Source organism: Acomys minous (assembly GCF_964271855.1).
Source record: "Acomys minous genome assembly, chromosome: 3".
Classification (NCBI taxonomy): domain Eukaryota; kingdom Metazoa; phylum Chordata; class Mammalia; order Rodentia; family Muridae; genus Acomys; species Acomys minous.
Window position 1 is genome coordinate 29,031,153 of NC_140485.1, and position 20,838 is coordinate 29,051,990.

Genomic DNA, 20,838 nt, shown 5'->3' on the forward strand with positions numbered 1-20,838 from the left:
GGTTTCTCTATATAGCCTTGGCTGTCCTGGACTTGATTTGTAGACCAGGCTGGCCTCAAACACAGAGATCTGCCTGCCTCTGCTGGGATTAAAGGCGTGCACCATCACGTCCAGCTGCCAAGACCATTTCTGAAGCTATCTCTAAGACCTATAGCTACCTGACACCCGACCTCTGGAAAGAGGCTGTGTTCACCAAGTCTCCTTATCAGGAATTCACTGATTATCTTGTGAAAACTCACACCAGAGTCACTGTTCAGAGGACCCAGGCTCCCGCTGTGGCTGCCATATAGGGGTTTTTATTAAAAAAAAAAAAAGGGGGGGGGGGCCCTGGGCTGGGCGTGGTGGCACACACCTTTAATCCCAGCACCTGGGAGGCAGAGGCAGGTGGATCTCTGTGAGTTTGAGGCCAACCTGGTGTACAAAGCGAGTCCAGGACAGCCAAGGCTAACACAGAGAGACCCTGTCTCAAAAAACCAAAACCAAACAAACAAAAAAACAAACCAGCTGTGGTGACACATGCCTTTAATCCCAGCACTGGGGAGGCAGAGACAGGGGAATCTCTGTGAGTACAAGGCCAGCCTGGTCTACAAATCAAGTCCATGACAGCCAGGGCTCTGTTACACAATGAAACCCTTTCTCTAAACAACAACCACAAAACCCAAAACACTCCCAGAAAACAATATTAACAATTTAAAAAACAAAACAAAGCTTTGATTCTTTAGTTTTCAATTTTATTTGTTTTTGAAACAGCAACTTAATAGCGTGGAAATGTTCCTAACAGCAGGAGGCTGCCCCATGCATTCCAGAAACCTAGGCCCCAGCCCTGACTCCAGGAATTTCTCTCATCTACATCAGCATCAGGCTTATTTCTCTGTGGAGACTTGGGACAAGAAGATGTCCATATAGAGAGGAGAGTGGACCTGAGGGGTCACCACGTGGAAGGGCTGGGCTCAGACAAAACTGCCTGTTAGGTGCGGAATACCTGGGGATTTGGTAGCATGCTCAGACAGACTGTGGGAAGCCTGAGGGGTCCTGAACTGCCTCACTCACTCCTGGGCCACCCCCTTAGCACTCTTTCATCTGCCAGACTCAGGAGGTCCTGCCTTTAGAAGACGGGTCTCTCTGTAGCCTCTGTCTGCCTGCATGCCTCAGAGGTGCCCAGCCAGGTCCAGACCTGGGCAGAGTCGGGAACCAGGAAGGTGATGAGGATTCAGACCTGAGAACATTCCCACCATCTCCTGCCACCAGACTTTGGGACCCCAGTGTGCCAATCCCTTCCTAACTGTCACCTAAAAGGGAACAATACATGGACATCTCTTTGTGACTTGGAGAGGCAAGCCTGGCATCTAAGCCCAAGTGTGGTGTGCAATGCTGAGCATCCAGGCTGCAGGCAGCTCCAAGCATGCACTAAAAAGTAGGAGCAGCTCAGCCAGGAGGGTAGGGGCCCACAGGGCTGTTGCTACCCTCCCCTACTACCATCCACACCCATGGTACCCATGGAAACATAGCCGCCTCCCCTCCTGCCAGCTGCCTGCATTCAGGCAACCAGCTCTGGCTAACCTCCTCTAAGCCAAAGCCTGAACTGATGCCAGGCTGGCCAGAGTGGCTGCAGGAAGAACTGGGATTGGGCAATTTGGTCAGTCCAGGTGCCAGCACAGCTCGGGAGGGCTACCACAGGAGCCTCCATACCTTGCTGCCTGGGCTGTGGTCAGACAGGGCTTACTCAGCCGGCACAGCCAGGTGGCCCCAGCTGTCCTCTGCCTGTGGGTCAACAGCTACTGTGGGGCAGTAGCCCTTGCTGCAGTAGCAGCAGCCTCTGGGTCTCGTTGAGGGGGCTTTCCGGCTGCTGCTCCAACTGCCCAGGTGACTCAGGCAGCCCTCCGGGGCTGAAGATGTACCGACAGTCACCGGGAATGCTGCCCACTGCCCCCATGTCACTGCTCTCCCCTGCCTCTGTGCTAGGCTGCTCTCCACAAGGCAGCTCGGGACTGCCTCCCTCAGTAGGCTGCTCGGCTCTCTCAATGTTGATGTACAAGGGGTCCTGGCTGGTGGACAAGACAGAGAGGTGGCCCAGAATGTTCTCCAGTTCCATTCGCAGGCATGTGAAGCTCGGGCGCTGCTTTGGGTCGGCGCTCCAGCACTGGTACATGAGATCATACCTGAGGTAAAAGGAAGAATAAGGGGAGGTAGTGGCCACGAAGCAGAGGACCTCTGAGTCATATGACACAGACAGGAAAACAACCTGTTTTCCGTTTTCTTTTTTTTAGTTTTTTTTTTGAGACAGGGTTTCTTTGTGTAGCCCTGGCTGTCCTGAATCTTACTCTGTAGACCAGGCTGTCCTAGAACTCACAGAGATCTGCCTGTCTCTACCACCCAAGTGCTGGGATTAAAGGTGTGTACCACCAAGCTAGGAAAACAAATCTTTGTTTTGGACAGTGTTTCTCTGTGTAACAGCCCTGGCTATCCTGGACTCACTTTGTAGTCGAGGCTGGCCTCGAACTCACAAAGATCCACCTGCCTCTGCCTCTGGAGTGCTGGAATTAAAGACATGTGCCACCACTGCCTGGCTGGGAAAACAAATCTTTTAATACTAGTGTAGAAGGCTTAATATGCATCAGGTTAAAATTAAATGTATTAAGTGCCTGCGTACGTGCGTACATGTGAACTCCTATGCGTATACCACAGCATACTTGTTGAAATCAAAGGACAAGTTTCAGGAAGCAGTTTTCTCCTTCACCTTGTTGAGTCCCTGGGATTGAACTCAGGTTGTCAGGCTAGCCAGCAAGCACCTTTACCTGCAGAGCCACCCTTCCAGCCCTACATTTAACACTTCCTACCTGGAAAATACAGAACCATGGAGAGATTAATAACACTGACAACAGCTAGAGAGATGGCTCAGCAGTTAAGAATGAGTTCTGCTTTTTGGGGGGACCCTAAGTTCATCACCTGCTTCTGCCTCCTGAGTGCTGGGATCAGAGGCCTGTGGCCCCACCACCCCACTTATGAATAAATCTTTTAAAAATCCTTAATAAAGCAGCAAGTAATAAGGCAGGCTTGCCAGATAAAATGCAGCTGTAACCCCAGCACTTAGGAGTTTGAGTACGAGGCCAGCCAAAGCCCTGTTTAAACACACACACACACACACACACACACCAGGGCAGGGAATGCAGTTAGTTGGTGGGGCGCCTGGGTTGATCTCCAGGACCTCATGGCTGTTGGATTCCTGTAATTCTTGCACTTGGGAGGTGGAGGCAGGAGGAGCCGAAGTCTAGAGTGGCCCTCAGCCTCACAGCTGGTTTGATTCTGGTCTAGGATAAGTGAGACCCCATTTCAAACAAATTCTCCAAAAGTAGGCTAAGAATAAAGTTCCCCTGCTTCTTAAAAAAAAAACAACAAAACAACAACAATTTTTAAAAACCTCGCCAGGCATCGGGGCGCACGCCTTTAATCTCAGCACTCAGGAGGCAGAAGCAGGTGGATTGCTGTGAGTTCGAGGCCAGCCTGGTCTACAAAGTGAGTCCAGGACAGGCAAGGCTACACAGAGAGACCCTGTCTCGAAAAAGAAAGAAACAAACAAAAAACCAACTCTAAAGTCACAGAGCTGGAATTTGAAGCCACAAGGGCAAGTGCTCAACTTTCTCCTGTGCTGTCTCCAGAAGGGTGACTGAAGTAAAAGTCCTTTTGTCTTACATAAGAGACCAGAGCCAGGATTGTTCTTCTTGAGTTTTGTTCTATGGTGCTGGAGAACCCAGGGCCGCGTGCGTGCTAAGCAAGTGCTCCATCAATGAGCTACCACACCCCAGACTCCGACTCAACCGTATCTTTTTGGGGGGTAGACTTGTATACTCCCCCTTTTGCCCCAACTACATGAGAGGCAGCATCTACCTATGTATGCTTACATTTTCAGAAAAAACACCAGCTCTTTTCCTGAGTGAGGAATATCCCACCAGCCTTACAGATTTTCTTATAGTTACCACTGTTTCTAAGGACAGACAATACACACATACGCACACACACTCCTTCCCTGGTGGAGGAGGTCTGAGATAAAGAGCTACTAGCAATGCCTGACTTTTGCCGGGGCAAAGGCTCCAAGTATTGTTTCAAAAAAAAAAAAAAAGCCTTCCTAACAGGGGCCCCAACGGCAGGAAATTTTCATGCCAGACCCCAGGCAGGCTGTGAGAATGGTCCAGAAATATGGGTAACCAGCCAGACTGGGACAGATTCTCAAGGCTGTGCTGGAAGCCAACTGGCGCCCTTCCACCAGGCTGCCTGGTGGGAGGCCAGTGTCCGCCCACCCTTCATTGACAACAGCTCTAGTCTGGGAGAAGGCTGAGCCAGGGTCTGTCCATACTGCTCCTCAGAGCTCAGCTTCTGCAGCTCAAGTAGAGGGCTAAGGCTGACTGCAGCCACAAGGAGGCCCGAGCTTTCAATCTCAACAAGGCCCTGAGCTCTGCTCAATGATTAGGTGGGCAGGGCTGGTTCCTGCACTTAGACTTCCATCTAAAGTCTAATGGAGGGGCTGGGTGTAGCTCAGTGGCGCAGTACTCGCTCATCACATAGCATCCTGAGTTCAATTCCCAGAGCCACAATAAAGAAATAAGTAGATACAGAAATGATTTAATTTTTTTTTTCTTTTGGTGCCTAGGCTGCAGGCACTTCAAATCCACTGCCCTAAAAGGAGGGTGCCGCCATTCAGGCTCAGCTTTCCTCTGCCTGTTCATGGCTGCAACACTCTGAGAGACCTAACCCCCAAACCACAAAAGGAACACGTATTTATTCCCCTGGGCCACTCTGTCTCGAATGGAGTCAGGGAGTAATACTAGAACAGACCTAACACAGTTGATTTCACGGTTGAGAGCATAAAGGCTAAACCAAAAGGATCTAGGTTCGAGTACCAATTCATTCACTTAATAGCTGTGCAACCTTGGCCATGTTATTTAACCTCTTTAATCCTATTTCCTCATCAGCAAAATGGAGATAAGCCTTTTCCTTTTTAGAGTTAGAGGAAGATTGGCTGGGAGAATGAACACCTAAAGGGCCCAGCTAGGTCGGTGACAATTATGTCATCCTGTCACAAGGGTTTGTTTACAGTGTAGTGGGAGTCCTGCCCTGCTTCACAGTACTTTAGACTCACAGCAAAGAAAGGGGTCAAATTCCTTCTTCCCAGGATCTCGGGACCTTTATCCTTCAAGGGGAGGTTAGATCAAGGAAGAAGCCCAGCTCCCCACCTTGTCTTAGGCAAGAAAAGGCAGCCAGTCAGGGGCTGCTTGTGGTTCTGGGGCCCTGTGCAGCCCTGTGTGAACCTGGTGCTAGCGCCTTGCTTCTAGTCTAGCTGCGTTTCCCAGAAGTGACAAGGAGACCTGCACCACTGCTCAACCCTGTCCTCCGCCTTTTATGGCTCCTGGTGCTCCCTAGAAACTGGAAACAACAGTGACAGGAAACGCCAGAAGCAAGAAATATGGGGTAAGAGCCAGGCATGGTGGGTCACGGCTGTGATTCCAACATGCTGGAGGCTGAGGCAAAGGGAACTCAGGGTGTGAGCTGCATCAGGAAACGGTCTCAACATTTCCCCTCCCAGAGAAGAAAAGGGGGGGGAAAAAAAAGGAATGAGGAGAGAGAAAGAAAACAGGGAGCTTGAGGGTAAATATGGAATTTGGGGTAGCGGTCAATCCTCAACTACCAGGAACCCAGTGGCGGTTCTGTGCTCATCCTGGGAACGCAGCTACGTAGCAGCCATGAGCCAAAGCTTCTTCCATTACCCCACCCATGATACTCACACTTCCTCCATACACTCTGGAGGCTGCTTCAGGCGGTTCCCGCCGATGAGGTAGTTGTAAATCTCAGCATTTTCGATGCCAGCATATGGCGTCTGCCCACGAGTCATGATCTCCCACATGGTCACCCCGAAGGCCCACTGGTATAGAATCAGGGTTGGGGAAGAAAGTTACTGGGTTTCCTGAGACAAGCAGAGCCGTATCTTGGTAATCAAGCATCTCATGACTAGGCAACTAAAGCCCAGAAAGCAGATCTGTGCTGGTCCTTTTTGGGTCCTGCAGACCCACACCCACCCACACTAATCCATCCACCCCAAGTCACATCGTCAAGCGCACTGCGCCATGCTGCTCACCACATCGCTGTGTACGGTATACAAGTTGTCAGCCAAGCTCTCCAGGGCCAGCCACTTGACAGGCAACTTGGAGGCGCAGCCCTGGCGATAATAGTCCCCACTATAGATTTTCCGGGAGAGTCCAAAGTCAGCCACACACACGGTCATGTCCTCAGCCAGCCTGAGGAGGGTTGAAGGACGGAGTCAGTCTTCCTCATGCTCACAGCCTTGTAAAGTCAGGCTATCCCCATGCACGAGGTTCCACCCAAGGCAGAAGGTGACATCAGCTAGTGCCTCCTGGCACCAGCTGGCTCCCACCCACCAGGCCACCAGCATCCCTACATGCAATTCCGAGCCGCTAGGTCTCGGTGGATGAAGTTCCGGGAGCTCAGGTACTCCATGCCACAGGCAATGTCCACCATGAACCGGACCAGGGTCTGGAGAGGCAGGTTCTGGGAGGCAGACAGGGCAAGCTCAGGTTGGACGTCCCCACTCTGCGCGGGGCACAGCGAAGGAAGTTCCCTGGCAGAAAGCCTGAAGACTGCCTTAGGAATCACTGGAAAGGAGGCAGGGGACCAAGGGCCTTCCCAGGAAGCTCTGGCAAGCCTGACAAAAGTCTTCCTCCCAAAAAGGTCTTTGCCTCACCTACAATTCCCAGCAGTCGGGCTCCGAGCCCGCTGACGGTACCCCGAGTCCTGCCCACCAAGTCTCTTCTCCTAGAGGTCCCTTCTCCAGGCCTCACTCTTCCACCCCCTTAGGCCTGGCCACCCCACCCCAGGCACTCACAAAAGGGTTCTCCCCAATTCGGGAGGCGAGCAGAAAGGCATGCAAGTCTCCGTGCTTCATGAAGGGCAAGATGACCATGGGGATGGGCAGGCGACCTTTAGCCCTGCTCCGGAGGCTCACCCCTGGGAGACAAGGGAGAGTCAAGGACTGGGCACACAGAGGCCTAAGGACAGCTAGGAATCTGCCTCAGAGCCTACCTGCTGCCTTCCATCTCTAGCACTGGCACCATTAGCTCTTTCCCCATGGCACCGTTCCTCCTGCCTGCTGTTCCCTGCTCTGGGTGCACCTTCTCAGGCCCTCCTCCGCCCACATGAACAGCTTCGAGCTAAGCTCCTTACAGCCAGACTTCAGACAGGACCTCACTTGCTACCTGCTTGCTCGCTGGGTATCTAAACTTCTCTCCTCCCGGCTGCCCTCTCATGTTGGTGGAGCATATTTTTAGCCCTATTCTATATCTGCTTCCTCCAAATGGGCTCACCAACAAGCTTGGCCACGTGTGGATGGTCAAACTCCTTCATGCAAGCTGCTTCTCTGAGGAACTCTTCTATGTCGCTTGAGGCAATGATGTCAGCTGAGAGAAAGGAAGGGGGAGGAATGAAAACAAGATTCCTGACACCCTCCCAACACTCTTAAAATTGGTCTTTCAGAACCCTGCAGGGCCGGGTGTGGTGGTAAGTGCTTTTAATCCCAGCACTCTTGAGACAGAGGCAGGCAGATTTTCGTGAGTTCGAGGCCAGCCTGGTCTACAAAGAGAGACCAGGACACCTGAGGCTACAGAAAAACCCTGTCTCAAAAAACCCACCATATAACCAAACAAACAAGGGGACCAGGGGACAGAGCTTCCAGCATTTTCTCTGCCTGCTAATGTCTTCCTGTGCACTTTTTTCTCATTTGCTTGTTTGTGACAGGGTCTCACTCTGCAGTTTGACCTGGTGACCTCAAACTTGTGATCCCTCTGCCTTAATCCTCACAAGTCCTGGAGTTACCACTCACAGCTTGAGGATTTAGACTTTTCTTTTAGGTCTCAGTTTGTAGTTCAGGCTGGCTTGGGAACTCACTATGTAGCCCAGGCTGGCCTCAAGCTTGTTAACAATCCCAGGGCTCCTCCTCCTCCAGTACCGAGATTACTGGCCTATCTTTGGTTGTGACAGGCCAGGAGCTCCATCAATCACAACGGTAATCATCACCCAAGAGCAACCGTGAGGCCTGTCACCACCGAGGGCAGGGAGCAAGGCTGGGGCACAAACCTTTGCGTGGCCTGTGCTTTTGAGTTACGCACGCGGTGCAGTCAGCATTTCTCCTCCTGCTGAGTAGCTTCTTGGGAAATCTCAGAGAGCACAGTGCCTACTTCAGGACCAGTCACCCTTTTACCCCTCCTCCCCAACGGGCACAAACCTTACTGTCTAACTCACCTTTCAGCATCTTCACAGCCACTTTCACGAAGGAGCCATCTTCCTGCTTTAGCTGGGCCTCCCGAACTGACCCAAACTCTCCTAAGCAAGAAACCAATGGGCAGGGTGAGACACCCTGGGCTCTCGACTTCCTTCCCTCTCGGGGGACTCTTCATGTGGTCATAGAACCATCAGCTAAGGCTCTTAGAGGCTGTTGTGTTGGGAATGGCTCCTGGTCTCTAGTCGCTACAAATGACCCCCCCCAAGCAGGCATCCACAGGTATATCCTGCCTATAGGAGCTGACCCAGATTCATTCACCCCCCCTAGACATAACAGGAACTCCCCATCCGGGGTGGGGGGCAGACTCATGCTAGTCCCACACTGGCCCACACCTTTGCCCAACATCCGGCCAAGGGTGAACTGCTGCTCGGGGATGAGGACGTCCTCCAGCTTCTCCTTCAGTTCATCGCTGATGCCCAGGCTGTCCACTGCAGGGGGGCGGGGCGAGAGAGGAACAGCGCTGCAGCCAAATCCACACTCCAGCCTGCACCCTCCACCCGGCTCACTGCCCTCAGCACAGAGTCTCGGTTTCCCCACACAGCTCTGTGTGTGTGTGTGTGTGTGTGTGTGTGTGTGTGTGTGTGTGTGTGCGCGTTTCATTACTCTGGGACTTATCAAGGTTCAGATACGTTAGCTGGATTAACGAGCTGGTAAAAGACAGGGACACAAGGTGTCTTCTCCCTTCTGAGATCCTCCACCACTCACAGGTAGCCTCGATGCGTTCAGGCCTTTCTCGATTGAAAGACCGGGCTGCCCGGAAGTGTACAGCTGGCTCCCCTCTGGCCATGACACTGTCGAAGGCTTGCCTAAAGAAAAAAACCCAGGACTTCAGGTAAATTACAAGGCCTTCTGTTACCACCTCCTTCACTTGCCACAGCCGCGCCTCCTTACCCGAACCTGGTCTCCTTCCGTCTCTTCCGAAGCAGGATGAGGGCCAGGGCGGCAGCAGTGACCAGGGCGGTGAGCACACCCAGGACCACAGGCACCCAGGATGTGCGGCTGTGGGGTGGGCCCTGCCTCCCTGTGGAAGAGAAAGACAATGCCATGACCTAGGCTGTCACCAAAAATGTCCTTTTATAACTTTCTGGTGATGGCCACCTCACCTAGCCTTGTCAAAAGACTTCCTAAGCCAAGAGGAAGAGACCCCCAGAGAAAAGCCAGTTTCTACCTGAACTGTGTCCAGGCCCTGGCTGTTGTGACCTGCCGTGTGACCAAAGCGAAGGGAGAAAAGCCAAGATAGAAATACCAACCCTGGTCTCGACTGCTTGACTCTTTAATTTTCGGGGTGGAGGTGGGGGCACACACTGGGAAGACAGGGGCCACCAGCCTCCTGTCAAGTCTACCTCATCCCAGAAAGCTCTGCTCCCTATCCCCCCCACCGCTGCACGCCTTACCTGCATGGTCATGGGAAGACACGACCAGTGGCTGACTCCAGGGCCCACAGCCAATTGCATTGGAGACGCACACACGCACAATCAGGTCCTTCTGGGGATCCCAGCTGGTCAGATTGGCCCTGGTCCCCTCCACCGTGAGCTCTTCCTGCAGCCAGGAAAAGCCCCACCCCCACACTGAGCCTGTGGGGAAGACTCAAAGCTGGGGTGGGAGGGCAGAAAAGGGTTCAGCTAGGAAGCTGGGAGCCTTAGGGGCACAGTGCATGTTAGGGGCTGTAGAACTCTCTCAGAGTCACCGCATTCCTGCCCTAGACTGCAGGGGAAAGGCCTCTCTGGAACATAGAAAGCCTCATCCCTGGAGGAAGCAGAGCTGGGGCTGGGGACAAAGCCTTATCTGTGCCCCCCCCACCCCCCCAACCCCCTTTTGCATGGGGCGGGGATAGGCTTCCTGCTTTGCATACAAAGTGGCCACAGGGCTGCCCCAGCCAAGAGACAAACCAATGAGCTGGGAGCTTGCCTTGCCAGGAGTGGAGGGTTTTCCCTGGGGCTGTAGGAGGCCCAGACCCTCCAGCGACTTTCTAAAGCTCTTCAAAGTCTCAGAAGTAGAGGAGGGGGGAGGGGCACTCTCCAGCACAGTAGGAAAGTAGAGGGGGGGGGGCGCTGTTTCCCTTACCTGGGTTCCATTTTCTTGGACCCAGGACAGCTTATAAGGTCCCAAGGGACCTTCCCCAGGGTCCTCTGGGGTCACTTCTTCCCATTCCAGGATAAGGCCTGAGTCGGTGTGAATGGCATGGAGATTCTGGGGAGCTCTGGCTGGCGCTGTACCCAAAGAAAGAAAGTTGTTAGGCTCTCTACCTTCCCCACCGTCACCATCCCACACAAACAAAGAGCTTAACAGTTCAGAGGAAAGGGCTTGCCTCGCAGCTGCAACTGCTAACACCCCCAGTGCTCTGCGAGGGAAGCCTGGGCAGGACAGAAGCGGCCCAGCCGCCACGTCTCAGTAGCTGGTACTGCTTTTCCCTTCCCCCACGCAGCCTCCTTTAACTGCCTGAGAACTACAAGCAAATTCCTAAGCAGTGTTCTTTGACTTGCTGTGTCCTTACCTTGCTGCACTTTCCCACAAAATGTTTGTAAGGCTCCTTTTTATCCTGCAGGCCTCACTCATGCCTCTGTCGCCCAGGCCTTTCTAACCCAGAGCCCAGGGGCCTTATGAATAAACAAAATCATAAACTTACTTAAAACGTGAGTTTTCTTATCTTTCTTTCTTTTTTTTTTTAAGATTTATTAATTATGTATACAATGCACATCAGATCACATTACAGATGGCTGTGAGCCACCATGTGGGTGCTGGGAATTGAACTCAGGACCTCTGGAAGAGCAGCTAGTGCTCTTAACCGCTGAGCCATCTCTCCAGCCTGAACCTCATAGATGACCTTGTGTCACAATGTCAGAAGGCTGGCCATCCCAGCAGGATTTTTTTTTTAGAGGTATTGGGGACTGAACCTAGGCCCTCTCAAATGCCGGCCAAGGGATCCACCACTGAGCTGCATCCTAACCCTCTGTAGAGGATTTTGCTTGGCCATCCTGGAGTACTCCTACTATACTGTCCTGCCTTTTCCAGTTTGCTTATCTACCTGTTCCTCCCTTAAGAACTAGATACAAAGCGGTATGCAGTAGGTGCTCAATAAATGCTGACAGACCAATGCCTTTCCTCTTCAGTTCCGCCCTTCTTGCTGAGTTCCTTACCTAGGCCCTTTGTCTGAAAGGGCACCCAGTCAGCGTAAGGGGAAGGCCCCAAGGCGTTGGCACAGCGCACCCTAAGGCTGTAGTTGGTGGCAGGGGCCAAGTTCCGAACCAGGCAGGTAAAGGGTGGCACAGGGACCACGACAGCCAGGAACTCCCAGTCTCCCGGGGGCTGTGCCACCTTCAGAAAACAAGACAAAACAGAAAAGCACAAAACTGACGTCATCAGGTACGAAGGTTCCTTAGGTCTCTGAGGTGGGATGGAAGACAGCACAGGTGGGGCACAGGAGCTTGAGCAAACACTTCCTCTAAAAGTCTGCAAACACCTGCCCAACTTATCTCCACCCCAAGACCACACCAGACTCAACCTCTGTATTTTGCAGATGCTGTTCCTTTTGCTTGGAATGGCCTGCTTACTCTGAGACTGAATGCAAGCTCCGTGGTAGACTGTTCATGGGCAAGGCCCTGATACCCAGCACGGAGCAGGGGGGTCAGGACAAGTATCTCTTTTGTTGTTGTTCTTGAGACAGGATGTCACTATGTAGCTCTGGCTGTTTTGGAACTCACTATGTAGACCAGGTCGGCCTTGCACTCAGAGATCTGCCTGCTTCTGCCTCCCAAGTGCTAGGATTAAAGGTGTGTGTCACTATGCCAGGCTGAGTGTCTCTGTCTCTATCTTTTGTTTTATTTTGATTCACTCTGAAGACCAGGCTGGCCCACAACTCAGAGAATCCGCCTGTCTCTGCCTCCAGAGTGCTGGGATTAAATGCGTGGGCCATTGTATCAAGCTAGTGTCACTTTCTTTTCTTGTCTTGTCTTTTTGGGTTTTGTTTTGTTTTTGTTTTTGTTTTTTAGACAGGGTTTCTCTGTGTAGCCTTGGCTGTCCTGGACTTGCTTTGTAGACCAGATTGGCCTCAAAGTCACAGAGATCCACCTGCCTCTGCCTCTGGCTCTCCGAAGGCTGGGTTCACAGGCGTGGGACACGTCGCCCAGCTAAGGGCAAAGCCTCACATAGCCCAGGCTGGCCTTGAACTGACTCTACCTCCCAAGTGCTAGGATTGTAGGCGTGTAACACTATGCCTAACTCTATGGTGCTATCTTGACAAACCAACCTTCAAAACCACCTGGAAGGTTGCATTTCCAGTATTAATTCTCTAAATCCTTGAGTATGGTGGTCCTGGGAGAGGTGGGCCTCCGGAAAGAACCTATACGAGGGCCTTCCAGTGCATGCATTTGGGCCGTGCTGGCTGTTCCCCACCTGCCTACCACCGGTGGCTGCCATTAGACACAGAAGTGCACACCACACAGCAAGGTCTACCTCCAGAAGGCTGGGCCAGAGAAGAGACCGATTCAGGCCCTGGACTCAGAGCCAGAACTGCCAGGGCAAGACATTCTGAACATGTAGAGTGTTATCTGGCAATGTTATGCCTCAGATAAGCTTGTCCCCTTGGCCCAGCCAGGGAGGGCCCATCCTGTCTTGGGGACATGATTAGAAGAGTTTCAAAGGTTCTCACTACAGGACAGGGGATCACATAGTCATAGAGTGTTTGCTTAGCGTGTACAAGGTCCTAGGTCTGTTCCCAGCACAGGATAAACAAACAAGGTTCTCATTAAATACCTTTAAATAAATATGCAAGCAAACCTGCAATGGCTCTTGGTTGTGGTATCAACCCTGCCCCCCTTTCGCGTCCACCAGGGTTTGGCGCCCCTTCCTGTCCTCTTGTTTTCTTTAGGGGCAGTGGAAGGACGTGAGAGGGAAGAATATCAGATATGTTAAAAGAAAAAACTCTTTGAGCTTGGTGGCACGGGGCTTGCCTAGTACATGAGAGGCCTGGGTTTGATTCTTAGCATTGAAAGGGGCGGGAAATTGAAAGAAAGACTTCTCTTCCATATATCCAAGTGTGCTCTGGACCTGCTTTTCTAGCATGAAAAAAGCACAGGCCTTGAGCCTATCTGCAGTCTCTGCTACCAAAGTAAAGGACAGAAGAGACAGGAGCCCGGGCTCTTCCCAGCAAGGAGCAGCATTTGAACAGTGCTGCAGACCCAGTGTCCCAGGCAGGCCTCGTAAGTGTGTGTGACAAGTGTAACAAAGCGCAGCCAGATCAAGCGTAGCCGGCAAGCCGCTCATCTCAGCCTACCTGTACTGTACAGGAATGCAGCAGAGCTAAGCCATCAGCACCCGGCACCCAGGCCACGCTAGCATTGCTGCTGGAGATCGTTGTCACTGTGATATTGAAAGGAGCTGCAGGTGGTGCTGTGGACAGGGACTCAGTGTCAGCACACAGTCAAAACGTCATGGGAGTCAGGCCTCGAGTTGGTCCTAAGGCCTGGAGCAACCCCTCAAGATGGCCACTCAGCACGTCCAAGGCATTAGGGGCGCATAAACCAGCCACCAGAAGGGCACTGTTGCTCATACCTGGGAGAGTGCCTAGGCTGTGGGCAGAGGCTGGCTACCCGAGTAAAGGGCACGGACCGAAAAATAAGATGGAAGAGGGAATGCTCTGGGGCAAAAAACGGAGAAACAGGTAACTGCCCTGCTTCCACAGATAAATGCCTTTGCACACTGGCTTCTCTCCTCCCTCCCTCCCTCTTCCTCTGCACCAACACTTTGGGTACCCTCTGTCATCTGTTAGGCTGCAAGCCCCCCCCCCCCCCCCCGTTCCTTCTATAGGAAGACAGAAACAAGGTTGAATAAAAGCCTTGACCATCTCCTGCTGGCTCCATCCCTCCCTCACTCCCTCCCAGGGACTCTGCTTCGTGATGGGAAATCTGCTGTGACGTCAGGATTCTATTCTTGTCTCAGCTGTGGCGGGGTCTCAGGTGCTCCCACTAGGAACGGGAGCTATGCCAATTACGCCTCACCTGGAGGTTCCTGCAGAGCCAGCCAATTCTACTGCTAGACAGCTGGCTGAGATGGCCCTGTTCTTTCTCGCCCCCGCCCCCAAATCCCTTCCCTTCCCACCCCCACCCCGCCCCCCCCACCCCGTGTCCCCCTACCTTGAAGGCGAACAATGGCTGGTCGGGAAGTGGCCAGGCCTTTTATGTTGTGAGCTTCACAAGAAAACTCTGTGCGCTGGGTCACTCCTGGGGCCAGAAAACCTTAGTCAGTCCAGCACGAAGCAACTCCCACTGAGCCGGGAGTTTAGGAAGGAGGGACTTTAATTCAGGCTCTCGCCAGACCATCTTAGAAGTCCTTCCAGCCAAAGGAAGGGGTTGGACAACGGGGTATGGTGGAATGGGGCAAGGACTTTGCAGTCTGAAAGGCTTGGGTGGTGTTGTTTCCCCATCTGTTGAATGGGAGACTTGTAAGGTAATAGATTTAAAGTGCACAGTGTACAGTGAGAGCTTGGAGAAATGTGGTAACTGCGCCTCCCACCTCAGTCCCATCTCCCACAAGCGGCAGAGGACACCCCCCTTCTCTCCTTGATGGTGCACACCAGCCCCCTTTTGTTAGCTCTCTGCCCCGGCACTGTCATTTACAAGGCTCTTCATGCGTTTTAGCTACCCAAGCATCCTCAGTTCTTTGGAGGCTGGAAAGGTGGCTCTATCCTTTTGTTTTCCTTCTATCCCCTATGGTGCCCAGCAGTGTGGTGTGTGTGCATTAGGAGCTCAGGAGTTCCACTGAGTGCATATTATCCCAGGGCTGGCTGGCTGCCTGAGGGTCCTAACCACGCACAAGTGGTGGGAAGCTGGAAGCTGCAAACCAGCCTCCTCTCTGAACAGATCCTGCCTTAGCACCAGCAGGCCCCACAGCACCCCTATCAAGATTCAAATACCTGGGTACTTCCCTTCCAAGCGCAGACGTATCTGTTTTGTGCAATTCAAGCCTCAACTGGAAACAGTACGCTTAGTTTCACAGATCAGCAAATTTCACAAACATGTGACGGATTTGCCCAGGATCGTGTGTGTGTGTGTGTGTGTGTGTGTGTGTGTGTGTGTGTGTGTGTTTGGGGGGGCAGAGGTCTGGGAGAGAGTGCAGATGTGGCTGCTTGGAGCCCAACTGTACACGGGTAAGAACAGCTATGGCTACTCAGGACATTTTCTACAAAGGATCATCAGGTGAGGACGCCCTAGACGTCTGTGCTGGCCTCCCTCTCCCCTCCCCCATGTCCCTTTCTATAGCCTGAACTGAGTCTTCTCCCTGTTTGTGAGACACTCCTCCCTAGCTCTGCGTGGGTTGGTTTCTGGCTCCTTCCCTTGGGAGGGAGGGAGTATGGGTGCCCCTAATCTCATACAATTCCTTTCTCAGGGCCAGCTGTGCAAGGACCAGACTGTTGTGGGTGAGGAATGGAGGCCCCAGCACCCTCTTTCAGCACACACAGCAGGAGCATACCTAATCAGCCCACCTAGGCAGCAGAACACGCCTGACTAATGAGCCGAGCACCCTGACACTGGGATTTGCTCTGGACACTCAAACAACCAACTCAGGTTTATGCAGCTCCACAGTGTCTTCCCCCCCACCCCCACCCCCACCCCCAGACACTGACCCAGCCCACTGCCGGCTCAAAGCCCCCTCCTGATGCTTCTCACCTGTCACATTTAAAACAGAGGGAGAAGGGGCAGGCCCCCCAACCCGAGTGAGTCCTCTCCACCAGAAAATGGTTACAGGTTCTGGAGGACCCACGGCCTCACAAAACAGTTGAAAGGGGGCATTGGGTGGCACAGCCAGATCTTTTGGTTCCACAGTAAAGAATGGCACACCTAGGGAGGGGAAAAAAAAAAAAAGGAAGGGGAATTAGGCTGCCACCTCTAGGCTTCCTACTGCTCCAATCACAAGTTCATTTCCATTCGAAGCACTCGGGAGGGACAGTCACCACAGGACCCTTATGAATGGGCCAGCAGCAAACAGGCATCGGGTATGAGGAGGGGCAGTGCGGGGCTTTGTTTTCATCATTTTCCTTTTCTGCTGTCCCCTTAAGCAAGACAGATTCTGCCTTCAGCCCGCACAGTCCCTCCCCAGACCTGCTCTGACAGCCCTTCTCAGAGTGCTGGGGGGAGGGAGGGAGGGAGGGAAGGAGAAAGAGAAAGAGAAGAGAGAGAGAGAGAGAGAGAGAGAGAGAGAGAGAGAGAGAGAGAGAGAGAGAGAGACTGGGGTGGGAGGTGGGGGGAGGCGCACCCTGGGAGGGGGAGTGGGTGGGAGCTTTCTCGGAGCTCTGCTGGCAGGCCCCAGCTCCTGTTCAGGGCCCTTTGTTACTTTCTTAGTCACTTTGTTTTCCGGGGCTGAACAGCTCTGAGCTCCAGCAGCTGTGGAGCCTCTCTCCCCTCCCCCACCCCCTCCCCCTTTTCGTAGGTCCGCTTGGCAGAACAAGGTCCGGCTTCTGATGAATCCTTGACCGTTTGAATGCTTGACAGAAGACTGAAACAGACTGCACGTCAGAGACTGTGGGTCCCAGTGGACTCTTGTGGTTCTTAGACACCCAGGCTGCAGCAGGGAGGATCCTTGACATGATGAGCCTAGAGCGGTGGTTCTCAACCTGTGGGTCGAGACCCCCTTGGCAAACCTCTACCCGCCCCCACCCCACAAATATTTCCATTATGGTTCATAATGGTACCAAATTAGTTATAAAGTACCAAGGAAAATAATTTTATGGTCCAGGGGTCACCACCACAACATGAGGAACTGTATTAAAGGGCTGCAGCATTAGGAAGTTTAAGAACCACTGGCCAAGAGCCTAGGGCACAGGCGACAGCTTGCAGTGAGTTCTCTTCTGCAGAGGGGCGAGTCTTAGCTCCGAGCTGAATGGCTCATACCGCTAGTACTGTCTTCTCACCTTCTACAGTGAGCCACACTGACTGAGAGACCTTGGTTTCTTCCCCATCCTTCACCTGGCACCAGTACATGCCGGCATCAGAGCGCTCCACTGACTTCAGGCTGTGGAACAGGATATCAGGTTTACTTCCCAGAGTCAGGAGAGACAGGTCCTTTAATCCAGTGTCCTAGAGGCTGAGGGGAGTGGCCTGGGAGTCTGAGGCTACACTTGTCTATGAGGCCAGAGGGTGAGCTCCGAGAGTGAGACCCTGTTTCAAAAAAAAAAAAAAAAAAAAAAGGAAGGGGGGCAACTCTGCTGTGCAGGCTTAGTGGGTTGAGCATGGCCAGTTTCTAGAAGGTTCCAGAGTTTGCCACTGTTTAAAGCCACAGACCTCTAGACATGAGCAAAGCCTCGGTTCTAGGGCCTTATGAAATAGGTACAGGCTGGCTGGCTGGCCCCCAGCTGTCATCCCACACCTTCCCCCACAGTTCTGCACCTGAGAAAGCCAATCCAGCTCTGCTCGCTTATTGAGATGGACACCTGGCTTGCATTCTGGACCACGGTGCCATCCTTCATCCAGTGTATGTCAGGGTCCTCCATCCCCTCCACACTGCAATTGAGCTTTACTGGCTGCCCCTGAGACACTGTCATCTTCACTGGGGCTCCCATGAGCTTCAGGCCTGAAAGACAGGAAAGAGAACGTGCCTGTACAACGGAGATAGCCCTTTCTCATCTAGAAAGCAGTTTCCATGCTAGAAGGTTCATTCTCAGCCAGTGTCAGGGAAGCAGAGGCAGGATTGTATGTGAAGGAAGGTAGCCTGGCCCCAGGCTGGGAGAAAAGGCAGGACAAGACCTTCTAGTTTTCTGTTCTTACCCAGTTCCCTTAGCACTAAGGACCTCTTCCCCATGGCGCCTTTATTGCCCAATCACCAGAAGGCAAGCCCAGCTGAAACAGTGGAGACTTGTCACCTCCTGGAACAGCCACTGTCCTGGGAATGTCTGTCCTACCCAACCAGTGCAACAGGATGCCAGCTCCCAGCCCAGGGTGTCAGTCAAGCCCCTGTACTGCAGCCAGTACCCCTGCACCCCACCCTGCCAACCAAGGGGAGGCTGAGGAAGAGAAGGAGGGAGTGCTCCCCTCAAGTGGAGAACATATGGCTACAAAACCACGTCAGATCAAACACATGGCAGCCTTCCTGGCAGCCGCCTGCTCTATTAATACCTGAATGTGTGCAGGGGCGGGAGCCAGCAAAACGGGAGGCAGAAGGGAGGGGTGGGGCCCTACGCCCCAAGACCACTGAGCTACGGTTGGCATCAACAGGGCCCACCCACCTATCGGAATCTTAACCCTCCTCAGGCAAGGGTGGGCACACACAAACACACACCCACACAGGTGCACTCACACACACACCCTCCTAGCAAGTGGTTTTAAACAGATGGGCAGGTGAAGAATCTGCATAGATGAGATCAGACCTGTTCCTTTCTGCTCTTTACTGTGTAACCCTAGATAATTTCCTAGACTCTCTGGCCATCCGATGCGCACCTTGAAGCTTGCAAATACTTCGCACTCTCTTTCTCTTCTCCTTCCTTGAGAGACTGATATGGCAAAGAATTCAGTTTTTAGGAAATGGTAACTGGGCAGTTGCTGCCCTGGCCCTGGCTCTACCCTTACTCCTTTCACCGTCACAGGACAAGGCAAAACTGCCTCACACCCCTTCCACACCCAGCAGTTCCTGATGTGTGCAGTGGGAACTTGCGGATAAAGGTACTGTCCTCCTGCCTCGGGGAAAATGCCTCAGTGGCTATGTGGCAACATAATGCCCATCTTCACAAGGAGGAGTAACCTTCACCAGCCCAAGCTCTTCAACATTCAGGTTTCCGGGAGCTCCAAGGGCCACAGGAACTAGAGTATGGCCAGAGATATTTTAGAATCGGCACCTTCACAGCCCTAGGTGCTCAAACCCAGACCCCGTAGTTTCAAAGTGGAACCTCAGGGGTGTGCGGAAGGCTGAATGGGTCCTTTTGACTGAGGACAAGGGAACAAACAACTAGGAACATAGAGGCGGGAAAATACAGTCCTAAGCACCCCCCGGCTGCCCACACCCCCCACTCCCTTCCTTTGCATCCAGCCAGCCCCGGGCGCCAGAAAGTTGGGGGCGGGGGCCGCGGCCGGAGGACTAGCAGCCAACACCCCCCAGCCGTGTCCTAGCCTCGGCCTTCCAGCCCCGGCCACCGACCCCAACCTCTGGCCGGCCCAGGCCCGGGGCTCGCCGGCTGCCATCCCTGAGCTGCGCCCCTCAGCAGCTCACTCCTCCTCACCCCCGCTTCCCGCCGTCTCCCGGGCTACCCCTACCTGCGGCCGCGGACTCGGGGAGCAGCAGAGAAGCCAGCCCCGCCAGCAGCAGCGGCGGGAGCCCCGGCCGCCCCATGCTCCGCCTCAGCGCCATCGGCGGCGACGCCGCACCATGCCGGGCCCGGCCCGCGAGCGCGGAGAGGAGGGCGGCGGAGGAGGGGCGGGAGGCCCGCGGGAGTGGCGGGGGGCGGCGCTCGGCCGGCGCGTCCCGGACCCGTGGCCGCCTGGAGCCACGGCCACCGGGGTCAGCAGCGAGGAGTCTCCGGGTCTGCGGCTGGGCCACCGTGCTCCTTCCACAGCCGCCGCCGCCGCCGCCGCTGATTCATGTTCTTCTGCGAGCCGCCGCCTCCTCCCGGCCCGCCCGCCCTCCGCGGAGCTCGTGCCGCTCCCCCCACCCCCGCCGCCGCCCCCCCCCCCCCGCACCGCGCAGCCCGGGTGGCAAGAGCCGAGCGCTAACCTCGGCCGCTGCCGCCCGACCTCCCGCCCACCTCCAGACCCGCGCCCGGGCCACTCCGCTGCCGCTGCGGAGGACCTGCCTGGCTCCCTGGACAGGCACCCGGCCACGCCCCTCCTTTCCCCCAAATACTTTCCAGTCCCCAGCGCGGCACCCCGGCTCCTCTCCTCAGAACCCCGCTTGGAAGCCCCTGCCACAGTTCAACGCTATTCTAAATCCTGATCTCAGAATCCGGCACAGCCCTCTGAGAACGTAAAGCACATACTAGACACCGTAACCCTTATGTGCCCCCAAGACGGCTGTGACGGCTCCCTCCAGGATCTCTAAGCATCCCTTGTACTCTTTCGTTGAGCTTTTCACCCAATTTTTGTCTTACTCGTTCTCTGTAGTCTACCCTTTATCGACAGGTATTCTCCTATCAGGAAGACCATTCTCTTCGGCCCACCTTCCCAAGGTGGTCTCCAGTTTGTCGGACCTCTAGAGTTTTCCGAGATCTGTTTAGAAATACTCCAGTCTCTATCCCCACTGCTAGCCCTCACGGGTTCAAAAAGCCAAATCACCGTGCATTTGGGGGCTGTCATTCTTGCTACTTGCTTCCTCTTACTAGCCACTGAAATATGTGTTGTTATTATTAGTAGACCACCTTGCGCACAGTAGGCACTCCATAAACAAATAGGCAGATCCTTGTTCAAAGAATGAATAATTGCCTGCTCCACAACCAGTAGTCACTGGAGGTGGCCCTGCCCACAGACATCCTGTCAGAAAGAAGCAGGGCTGGTTCCAACTCAACACCTGCCAAGTCC

General features: G+C 53.8%; 1 protein-coding gene across 1 annotated transcript; it reads right to left on the reverse strand.

The window, feature by feature from the left end:
* Positions 1 to 709: 709 nt before the first annotated feature.
* On the reverse strand, positions 710 to 19,882 carry TYRO3 (TYRO3 protein tyrosine kinase). Its single transcript, XM_084776545.1, has 19 exons — positions 19,582 to 19,882; positions 17,725 to 17,908; positions 17,250 to 17,350; positions 16,009 to 16,179; positions 14,476 to 14,562; positions 13,617 to 13,732; positions 11,482 to 11,659; positions 10,409 to 10,554; positions 9,739 to 9,883; positions 9,236 to 9,365; positions 9,050 to 9,150; positions 8,677 to 8,772; positions 8,305 to 8,385; positions 7,371 to 7,463; positions 6,893 to 7,014; positions 6,449 to 6,558; positions 6,128 to 6,287; positions 5,778 to 5,914; positions 710 to 2,159 (listed from the first exon to the last, which is right to left on the reverse strand). The coding sequence occupies exons 1-19, from the start codon at positions 19,673 to 19,675 to the stop codon at positions 1,769 to 1,771; spliced, it is 2,643 nt and encodes an 880-aa protein (XP_084632671.1). The 5' UTR covers positions 19,676 to 19,882; the 3' UTR covers positions 710 to 1,768.
* Between the last annotated feature and the right edge of the window lie 956 nt (positions 19,883 to 20,838).